The 11,688-nt window shown below is 28.8% G+C and overlaps 1 protein-coding gene across 2 annotated transcripts; it reads left to right on the top strand.

The window, feature by feature from the left end:
* The first annotated feature begins 8,656 nt into the window (after positions 1-8,656).
* Positions 8,657-10,100, top strand: LOC129307884 (NAC domain-containing protein 83-like). 2 transcript variants are annotated; one of them, XM_054948824.1, is made up of 3 exons: positions 8,657-9,082; positions 9,190-9,437; positions 9,523-10,100. In XM_054948824.1, the coding sequence occupies exons 1-3, from the start codon at positions 8,893-8,895 to the stop codon at positions 9,868-9,870; spliced, it is 786 nt and encodes a 261-aa protein (XP_054804799.1). In that variant the 5' UTR covers positions 8,657-8,892; the 3' UTR covers positions 9,871-10,100. The 2 variants fall into 2 exon arrangements, with proteins under 2 accessions (XP_054804799.1, XP_054804800.1); XM_054948825.1 differs by having other exon boundaries at positions 8,941-9,082; positions 9,171-9,437.
* Positions 10,101-11,688: the final 1,588 nt, after the last annotated feature.

Here is an 11,688-nt window from a genome sequence, read left to right as displayed (position 1 = left end):
TAAGAGATTTTAGGTAAATATCAATGTCATTTTCAAGTTATTTTGGTCGTAAAATCAACATGGATAGCATTATATACTTCTATTTCATGCATAGCTAAGGTGATAAGTTGTAAATTGCTAAAAGGACAAGCCATGAACTATGTATACTATTAAGACTACTAACAGATTCATTCCATTAGTAGAAAGTCCAATCTTGAGGTTCCTAAGCTCATTGCCAAATTTTAAAAATAATTGATCAATTTTCTTCCATTGAATAGAATTAGTTGAATGTTACAGTTTTCTATCAAATATCATCTCATCTATCTGCCACTTTAAGTTCTTTGCATCATTTGCATTTTTAAATAACCGCTTGAATCTTAATATAATTGGAAGATGCTATAAACCTTTATAGGAGCTCTCTTCTCTTTGTACCATGGCGGCTCACATTTTGGACACTTCTCCTCTCCTTCAAGCTCTTTTCTGTACAATACACAATCATTAGAGCATGTGTGTATCTTTTTATATTTCATACTCATTGGGCACAATATCTTCTTGACATCATAGCAACAATTTGTAGTACATTGTCTTTCAAAAACATTTCTTAGAGTAACTCTAACAACCATGTAAAACTCTTGTCATTCCACTACCTCTTACCTTCAAGGTAACCAATTTTAACACCCTAAACAACATATTAAAATTGATGCACCCTAGGTATAAAGGTTTCTCCATGTCAATGCACAAGTTATTATACACATATGCTCGCTCAAAAGCTTCTTTCCTAATATCATGGATCATATTCTCTAATCGATATTCATCCATATCTACTTCACCATCAATAGTATTAATTTTTACATATTGAGATGTACTACTAAGATTTTTCAATCATTCATCGTGCTAAATCCAAACTATATAATTCTTACAAATCCCATCACAAAATTAAGTGCTCTCTTATTTCAGCAATACCTATTCTCTTCTCATTCAAACAATTTACACAAGAATAATAAAACCTCCTAATATTGTCAACAACGTTTTTGTTAACAAATTTCAAAAACTCTTTCACCCCATTATTATACTTATCACTTATTCATTTAGCATTTATCCAACTATGATCCATATGTAACTATCTAAAGAAGAATAAAACTAATGGGTTATCATCTTCAAGATATTTCAAAAATCTAAATTCCTAATTCACATAAGATTTAAAGTAATTTAGGAAAAAAAGAATAAAGTTGAAAAAAATTTTGGCTGAGTCTTTACTAAAAATTAGACCTCATAAGGCTTTGTAAAAAATTTTACAAAAAAAAAATTCACAATTTTATACTTAATAAATGGTCACATGTAACAACTTAAGGCTTTATAAAGTCAGTAACAGTACCCTCGACAATAATTAATATCAATAACAACTAAATTTGAAGCAATTTAGTGAAAAGAATAAAATTAAAAATTTTTTTTGGGCAAAGTCTTCCTTAAAATTAGACCTCCACAAAATATTATAAGCAAAAAATACACAATTTTAAACATAAACAATACCAATTATTTGATTACATGCCATAACGTAGGGCATTAGGCAGCTACTCCCAGTACTCTCAGCAAGCAATTATATAATAACTAATTAAAAGAATTAATCAAATTAAACATAAATTAAACTATCAACACACACATATATGTATGTATGTATGTATATGTATATATGTATATATAAATTAAAAAAGATACCAAGCGAATTCTTGAAGAACCCACAAAGGAGGGTGATGGGAAATGGGTTTTGGGTTTTGTGGGGAGGAGGACAACAAGGAGGGAGGAGGAGGGAGGCTTTGATGAAGAGGAAACGCAAGGAGGAAGACAAATGGATGCTTGAGGTCACAAGGAAGAAGAAGGTTTCAATGAAGAAAAGACACATCTGCATAATTTTGAAACACTTTTTACATCAGGTGCCTCTGTCACCTAATGTAGAAAGTGAGCATTTTTTTTATTTTTAAAAAATTAAAGGCTCTTTCTACATTGAGTACAAAGCACCCGATGTAAAAAGTGACAATTTTTTATTTTTAAAAAATTAAAAATATTTTCTACACAGTGTTCTAAACATCTAATATAGAAAGTCCAACAGTCAATTGCAATATTATGAAAATGTTACCACCTTAACTTTTTATATCATTTGCCTCCCAATCAATATAGAAAGTTTCTTATAAAAGGCCTTATCTTGTACTAGTATATGTTTGGCAAGTTATGAAATTAAATGACTATTTTGTCCATGGTCAAGATACAAATTTCCTTCCCCTTTGCGGTTGTTCTTCTTCCAGTATGATAGTTTCACAGCATTATCACCATTGCCAATCAACATCTATGTCGGCACAGATTAATAACACAAGCATTTTTTCCAACCCATGGTAATGAGGATTCATAACCTTAGAATCTTTTATTTCCATTTTCTTAGTGACCATATGGTTACTATGCACTAAGGATTACAAAACTCAAATACCATCCAACTGCACTTTTAATGGTAATGGAATAAGAATTATCATTCCCTTAAGGTCACATTTGGTTACTAGAAAGAAATGGAATGGAATTTATTGAAAAAAAAAATAAAGATAAAATTGAGATCATAAAAAAGAATAGTGAACTACATTCATAAAAAAAAAGATAATTTAATTTATAAGGTTGGAAACCATGATTCATGAAATTTTTGGAGGGTGTAATAATTCTCATATTTTTAGTATATCTTAATGAGTTTTATCATGCTTTCCATGAGAATGAGAGATGATTTAATTTGTTTTTGTATTGATTTTTTCAATTCATTTTATTCCATTTTTTTTAGTAACCAAAGATGACCTAAAAGTTATCATGAAATGAACCAAATAAGTGCTCAATTATTCAAGTAGGTGAACGTACAAGCATAAGCAAAATCTGAACAATTGAGTCCCACCAAATTTTTCAATTGAAGGGATAATATCATTAGAAGGAAGTGGAAAATATATCAAAATACCAATTCCAATATAAACCAGCAAGATCCAATATTAAATGAAAATAAACTAGACCAAAAACCCTTAAGAAACCAAACAAAAACAAGGGCTAGACACAACAACCAAAGCCAAGCCTTGTCACAAAAAGGTTAATGACTAGTTTATATCTACCTTCTAAGAATTATGGGAAGAGGGAGTGATAATTCTATGACTTGCTCAATCGAGTCTAACCCATTTTACCATCAATAAAGGGTTTCTAATTACAACTATTCCATCAACCCCACTTATAATAGAAGGGAAAACACATTTGAAAGTTGGTAACAACTTCCAAAGGACAATGAACATAATAGACCTAAACTAGTTATCAATCATTACTCCCCCCTCACCCAACCGTTACCAAAGGAGCACCTTTGAAAGCCCATGATGCCACTATGAACCCTCCCATCATGGAGAGCACCAAGCTCTAAGAGAAATGTAACATTTAAATTTTCTTTTCTAGGACTTAGAAGACTAATGATGGCTTAAAGAGGAGACTTAGAGGCAAGGATTAGATCGAATTGGGCAGAAAATAGATTTAGATATAAGGTAAAATTAAGTGTAGGATTGGACAAAGCATTGTAGGAATGGATAGTGAGTTGGGACTAGATGTTGGAAAGGCTAAGGAGGTTTTTGTTTGTGGCTAGATAAGTGTAACAACCTGCTTCTCCGAGAAGTCTTATGAGAACAAGTTTTTGAGCTCTAGGATGGTTAAGGGTAGGTTTAGGACCTTTAGGACTGTCCTAGGGTCAACAAGGGCGTAAAACAGGGCAAAATGGATAGGATCCACTAGGCAGAAATAAGAGGACATTGATTCAATTCTACATTCCCAAAAAAGAACGAATCTCCTATCCTACAGTCCTTTCTAGAAGGGCTTCCTAAGCTAATTAAATTTGAATTGGTCAAATCATACACCAAATTTGAGCTAAATTTTTTCAACTCTAATCAATGATAAATTTGAGATGGATTTTTTTTCCTCTAAGTTCAAACAAAATTTCTTAGAGGAATTTTTTTTTTGCATTAATATGTAATTCTGCTGTTAGAAGTTTGCAAAACTTAAATTAGTAACAATTCTTTTATAGTAAAATCCATCATTATTACTATATGATGCTGAAATGACATCAATGGAAGTGTTATGAATATATGATATAAGTTGGGCAGTAATTGAAATGAAGAAAGACATCATATCTAGTTAAATACTATGTAATTATACAATATCTTTTAGTTTTTTTTAAAAAAAAAACTATCGAATTATTATAAGATAGTAAATGTCAGGTTTTAAAGAAAAATTAAAAAAAATTCTAGGGACAGTAGATATGAAATTATTAAAAATATATATATATATATATATTGTGTGTGTGTGATTCAACAAGAAAAGATAAAATTCATGATATGCATGTGAAAAAGGTCCGTGTGGCATTTTTAAGAAAAAAATGATTAAAAAATTTGATTAATGTGGTTTGGAACATGCACACAGGAGTGTTAGATATGTTAATGGGGAGAGTTGAGAGATGCACTTTTTTTAAAATTAAAATATAAGACATTGATAAGATTCCTTTATTTAACGGAGAATTACAACCAAGTCCCATATAAGAAAATTAATTATTACAAATTTTATTGACAATTGAATTAAACTGCATTAACAATATAACTAGTTGTTAATATAGTTTAGTTCAGTTGACAATGAACCTTACAATAATTAATTTTTTTATACGGGACTTTAATATAATTCTCTTTTTATTTAACTAAAAATTATGGCTAGTAAGACCCTTTACAACTTTGATACAATCACCAAGTGAGCTCTCTAGAACAATTCTAAAGGATTTTACATTCATGACTTTGATCAAAACTAGACTTCACGAGCCAATCAACACATATATTATTCTGTCTGAGAGTATGTCTTACAATAGCATGCCAATCACTACTGAAAAGATTAAAAATTTGGTGCCATCGCCACTGTTGAACCTTGTGAAAAGATGTAAATAGATATTAATTAAGGAGGATACTTATAAGAAAGTTAATGAATGAAATCTTTTAGTTAATAATATACTCCTTCGATGAATTGGATGTTAAAAAATATAAAGTATTTTTAATTTTTTGAAATGTAATCTTTTTTTTTCTAAAAGTACCCCTATTAAATGAATCACTTTATATTTATTTTAGGGTGTTTAATAGGGGTAAATATAGAAAGATAGGGTTGATTTAAAAATAAATAACTACTCTCTTTGGCCCTATTTTTAAGTCACTTTCAGCATGTTTCATTAAAATTAAGAAAAACCTTAAACTTCATTAACTTTCTCTTAAAAATTAACAAATTTTCATTTTTACCCCTAATAAATGTTTTTAAATCTCATTACTGATATTTTTATTCAAAATATTTAATAAAGGCAAAGACGTGAAGATGAATATTGAAAATTAACAAGTGTCTATAAATAAGATCAAACTTTTTTTCTCTCTTTCCTATAAATAGGAATGAAAGAGTACTTTATTGAAATGTGAGATTTAATTAAAAATATTTTATATTTTTAAACAACAAGAGTACTATATTTAAAGTGTTGATAATTGTAATTAACTAACATTATTAGTGGTTAGTGAAATAATTCTTTTGTTATTGCTATTGCAAAATCCATTATAGTAAATTAGCTAGTGATGAATTATATTCAACCTTAGTTTGCGAAGTTTTTTTCGTGGCAATTTCCCAAATTTTGTTATAATATTAGTGCATCCAATCATCACTCTATGATTTACTTGTTTTAGTGGGTCATAACAAATTAACTCATTTAACTCGTGATTATTTTTTTCTATTTATAAAAGTTAATTCATCAGGGGCTGAGCTGCCCGTTTAACAGCTTTACTGGAACTAAATATAACATTTAATTAAGGCCCCCAGTCCACAGATAAAGTAACGTAAAATACAATCAGCAAATAATGGGTGCGTGCCTTGAGATGTGTGTATTTCTTTGGTTTAAAAATATAATGCATTTAAAAAATAAATATTATTTTTTAATAAAGTAGTTATTTATTTTTAAATTAACTCCATCTTTTTATATTTATCTTTATTTAATAAATTATTTTATTTTAATATAAATATAAAATGATTTATTCAATAAAAATTTTTTTAAAAAAAGTAATAATTATACCTTAAAAGATTTTACCCTAACATAAATATAAAATAATTTATTTAATAAAAATATTTTTTTAAAAATAATTATTATACCTTGAAAGATTAAAACAACATTATATTTTTTAACATACAACCCCTCAAAATATATATTATATTTTTGAATGAAGAAAGTATATATTTTTAAATAATTCTCTTTCTCTCTCTATATGTATGTGTGTATGTATAACTATAGACCTAACAGTGTCTTGGACTGCAAACTCATTTTTAATATAATATATTCCTTCAACATTTTTAAATAATACAATATTGCTCATATCATTAATAAAAATTAACTTTAGTTGTTAATTGATTCAAAAATTGTAGAACAGAATCTCAATTTTTTAAAAAAAATCATGACCTTTTTCTGTAATTTTTCTGTTCTTGTTTATAATTTTTAATCATTTTCTGTATTTTTTTAATTTTTTTCAATGATTTTTTTATTAATTAACAGTCATAATTAATTTTTGTTAATAATAAAATGACATTACATTTAGGGATATATTATACTCAAAATAAGTTTAAAATCTCATATATTTCTAGACATATAATTTAAGGTGAAACTGACCTTTTAATCTTATACATATATGTTAAATCAAGTGATAAATGATAACAATGTTTCTTTATCTAATTTTGAGGCAGCGCAAATGACAATCGATTTCTTGCAGCTCCCTTCACAAATTGACATTCATAATATTTTATAAGGCGACACATTTGTTGACATTTTTCTCTAAAATAATAGGTGGGCGCTACGAAAACCTAGTTTATTCCCTTGATGTTATGCTTCATAGTATATATATGTGTTATGTTTTCTGTGCTTTAGATATGCATATGGTGTTACGTTACGTAAATAAAAAATACTAATAATAAAATATATTAATATGTAAGTTTCGGTCAATCCGTGCAAGATCCAGATATTGAGTGAAAGAAAAGCAATCGAGAAATATTATTATTTATATATTTTCTTTTTAGTAATTGAACTCTTCACTAGCCTATAAACACACGAAATGTGTAGTCGCCGTAATGGGTGAAAGGTCAAAGCCAAAACGACACAAGACGATGGATTAAACGGCACGTATCACTGTGCTGATCACATACTGCTCCAATTTTTTTATTAGTTATTTTTACCAATTTCATCAATATTAATAAAAAAAACATGAAGTAAAAAGTGGATAAAATTTTAAATATATTTTTATATAATAAATATAACAAAGACCAAATATTTTAAAAAATTACACTGTAATTTATAAATAAGATTTAATAAACTTTTTAAAATATGATTTATAAATAAAATTGGAAGGAATATTATATAAAAAGTTATAGTGTAACTTACAAATGAGATTAAATAAATTTGTAAAATATATTTTATAAATAAAATTGAAAGAACAAGGCAATAACTCATTCTTTTGTCAAGCTCTAATACCAACAATAAATTACAGGAAATGACACTGCAGAGACCGTAGAAATCACTCAATCAGGGCTATTTTTGTACCTTCAATAAAAGAATAAACAAAGGATTTATTGGGTGACCTCCGTGGGAAGGCGATGACACATAAGGTGACTTGCACTAAATTATTAAATGTTGTGTACTTGTATGTGAGTAGAAAACGACATTGCTTGTGGAATATAATTTTTTTCCCCTGCCTGGTTCGGCTAAAACGTTTCGATCGCAACTAAACTAGGAGGAGCAATCTGTTCCGTTTAGTCTAATATAAGAATTCATTCAGAACTTGGATGGAATGGATTATTTCACATTTTGAAAGAGATCAGTTTTAGGGAAAATCACAATAAATGAACCTATAAAGATATTAATAATCATTATATACCCCTACTGTGAAGTATTGATATCTAAATAATAGATCGTAATCCTTATTAATAATAAATCAGCTTTTGTTAATTGCAAATTTTAATAAATTTTTAACTAATATTATAAAGATTTTCATGTATTTTTTGTTAATTTTTGAATGATATCAAAAAATCATAAATGATTGACTAATGATGTATAATTAATTTTTTAAATTCTTAATTAATATTATAAATAATTTTAAATATATTTTGTATATTTTTCAAGAAATTTATTTATATATTGATAATAAAAAAAATTATAAGTGATTAGTTTATGATTTTTAAGTTATAAATAATTTTAAATGTATTTTTTTTATTTTTTAAGTAGTTCATTTATATATTGAAAGAAAAAAAATCAAGATTTATAATGACGCTTGTTAATTTCTAACCTAATTTTAAGTGTATCTATTTTATTGATTTCTCAATTAATTATTTATATTTTTTATCTGTAAGGATCACATTTTATTATTGTAATTTCAACAATTTAATGTATGTAATTATAATTAATATTCTTAAGAGTCTTTGATTATCATTTACCCTTTATATTTTTGTCTTAAAAAATTGCGTCAAAGAAAATGGGAGCTTGAGTGTCGTTTACGCCAAATATGTCGTCGTATACTTCTCCTCTGTGTCTGTCTCTGTGTCAGCCACATTACTATAAAAAAGAAGCCACACTTCCTCTTCTCCGACTCGACTCGACTCGCCCTCTCTCTCTCTTTCCTTCTTCCTTCCTTCCTTCGTAATACCCTTTTGCTTTATCTTTTGAGTCTCTGTAAAATTTACAATAAAATCGCCTTTTTCTTTCTCTTTTGGCCTCGGGTTCTGCTTTGTGTATGATTCTGTATTGTGGTATAAAAGTGACGAAGAAGGAGTGCGTTGGGTTGTGAACTGTGAAATTAATAGTTGCAATTAATGGAGAAGGAGAAGAAAGTGAGTTTTGTGAGAAATGGCGAGCTCAGATTGCCACCTGGGTTTCGATTTCATCCAACAGACGAAGAACTTGTGGTTCAATACTTGAAGCGCAAGGTCTTGGCTTATCCTTTGCCAGCTTCAATCATTCCTGAGGTTCATGTCTGCAAATCAGACCCTTGGGACTTGCCAGGTTTTAGTGATTCGCTTCTCTTTGTTTCTCTCTGTTTAATTTCACTCTCTCTCTCTCTATCTCTCTTGCTCTAACAGAGAGCTATCAGGGGGGCTTACTCTGTACAGGTCATATGGAACAGGAGAGATATTTCTTCAGTACCAGAGAAGCTAAGTACTCTAATGGAAGCCGATCTAACAGAGCCACACTTTCTGGGTATTGGAAGGCCACGGGTTTAGACAAGCAAATTTTGACTTCGAAACCCAACAACCATCAAGTCGTCGTTGGCATGAAGAAGACTCTGGTTTTCTACAAAGGCAAGCCTCCTCATGGCTCCAGAACCGACTGGATCATGCACGAGTATCGCCTCCATAATGTAAGAGAGGCTCAAGTTTATGGCTCATTCTCCTTCATTATATATCAAAACATAACAAACTGGTCTGCTCGGTTATTTTTTGCAGACACAGAGCTCTGTGGTGGGTATGCAGAACTGGGTACTGTGTCGTATATTCTTGAAGAGAAGAAATGGAAAGATGAGTACTGAAGAACAGAGCAATTTCAGAGTGAATAGAGACATGATGAACAAGTTAAGCTCAAGGCCTGTGTTCTATGATTTCTTATCACAGAGCAATAAGAATAACAATAATAATAGTAAGACTGATTTGAATCGGACACCTACCTCGTCGACCTCAAGCATAAGTGGAATCACGCATCTCTCTGGTTCTCATTCTCTTCACAACGAATCTGATGAGCGTGAAGAAGCAAGCAGTAGTTGCAACAGCTTACCGTCTCTTACAAGAAACCCGTGACTAGAAAGCTTTCATTAATCTTACTTTGTCCTCATTCCTAGTTAATGTTGTTGTTGTACCTTGTACTACTTTTCTGATCCTTTCTGGTTTTAGATTATTGTTATTATTATTATAATTATTCAGAGTCAAATGAATACCGGCACTACCTTTTGTTTCCTCTCAATCTCTAAGGTGTAATGAATGGTTTGTACTCTGCTTAATTGAGCAATTACAAGTTCTTGCTTCATCCACACAGCTCTTAAGTTGCATACTAGCTAGTAACATCTAAGATCATCATGATCAACCTCGTACAGCTTTTGTTGTTGGTTTATGAATGAAGCGAACGAGATGTAAATCCCAGAATTTGAGAATTGAAGAAGCTGAAGCCAGCTGTCTGGTGTAGGAGTAAATAAATCACTTGCCGACAAAATAGCATTTACGGTTTTTTTTTTTTGGTAAAGAAAAATTAGCAATTACAGTTAATAGTAATTCTATGGACATTTTTGAATTAGGAGGGTGAGGAGGAGGAAGAAAGAGTCACTAGGTTGAAAATGAGGTGATTAGAGGGTCCCTAGTTTTGAAAATTGATGGGCTAATTGACTTCAAGAAAAACTACAGTCCACTTCAATTTATTTCTAACCCTTTACAATTTAGGGATAATATAAGTTTAGGTCTTTCTATTTTACTCAAATTTTATTATAGATTATTGTATTTTTGTTTAGTGTTAACATACAATATCAAAAATTTAAGTACAAGGACCTACAATGCAAAGTGATGTTTTTCTCACAATTATTTTGCATATCTTATCCAAATCTTTTCTTTTCTTGTTCTAAATTTGAGGGCATACGTTGACGGTGACATTCCATTAACAGTGGGACTAATATGGTGATTAGATTACAAGGTTATCGGCCAAAAATCTTTTCTTACTTCTTTGATAGTTCCGTAGTTGATCTGAAAATTTTCAATGTGAGTTTGGACATGGAGTTTATATATAAGCTATATTCCCTCAATTCAAAATATAAAAAGCTTTTTAAAAAAATTCACATATCAATAAAAATTTTATTCTTATAAAAATTTAAATTATTTTTTTATCTTTAATTTCAATTATCAACGTACTTCATGATTAGAGAAAGATACATTTACACAAAAATTTAAATTAATAAATATTTTAAACTAAGATTAATTAAAAAAATACTTATTGTATACTGAGGGGAGCATTTTAGAAGAAAAATTGACAGTCCTTTTTATAATTGAAAAAGAAATTAAGGTCATTTTTATTAATCATTATATAAAAAGGTGAATTATTAATTACTTTATTTTAATTTTACTCTTTAAAAAAGTAAAAAAAAAAAGTTATACCAAAGAGAGAACATTTTTAATGTGATACGTTTAACGAGGGTAAATTGAAAATTTTCTTTCTTTTTTAGACAATAATTTAACTCACAAAAAGATTAATAATTAACTATCTTCCTAATTTTAGTGAGATACTCTCTGTGATTTTATATATAAATCACTTTCAACATGTTTTGTTAATATCAAGAAAAACTTTGAACCTTATTGAATTTATCTTAAAATTTAATAAATTTTTACCTTTATCCTTAATAAATATTCTTAAATCTCATTATTGATATTTTTATCAAAATATTTAATAAGGATAAAAATATAAAGAGAAGTATTATAATTTGACAAGTGCCTTGTAAATAAGATTAAATTTTTTCTTCTCTCTTTACTCTATAAATGAAACCAAAATAGTAGTTATAAGTAGTTTATAAATAGGAGTGAATAAAATATTTACTTTCAATCATTAACTGCAAAAGTTGAGAATTAAGTACTTACTTT

Source organism: Prosopis cineraria, unplaced genomic scaffold, assembly GCF_029017545.1.
Source record: "Prosopis cineraria cultivar Desert tree isolate PC_DT_omini unplaced genomic scaffold, ASM2901754v1 PC4, whole genome shotgun sequence".
NCBI classification, from domain to species: Eukaryota; Viridiplantae; Streptophyta; class Magnoliopsida; order Fabales; family Fabaceae; genus Prosopis; species Prosopis cineraria.
This window is presented reverse-complemented; position numbering and strand designations above follow the sequence as displayed.

Coding starts and splice junctions, on each gene's coding strand:
- LOC129307884 (XM_054948824.1), top strand. CDS start 8,893: ATGGAGAAGGAGAAGAAAGTGAGTTTTGTGAGAAATGGCGAGCTCAGA. Junction 9,083..9,189: donor AGACCCTTGGGACTTGCCAG/GTTTTAGTGATT, acceptor TACTCTGTACAG/GTCATATGGAACAGGAGAGA. Junction 9,438..9,522: donor ACGAGTATCGCCTCCATAAT/GTAAGAGAGGCT, acceptor TATTTTTTGCAG/ACACAGAGCTCTGTGGTGGG.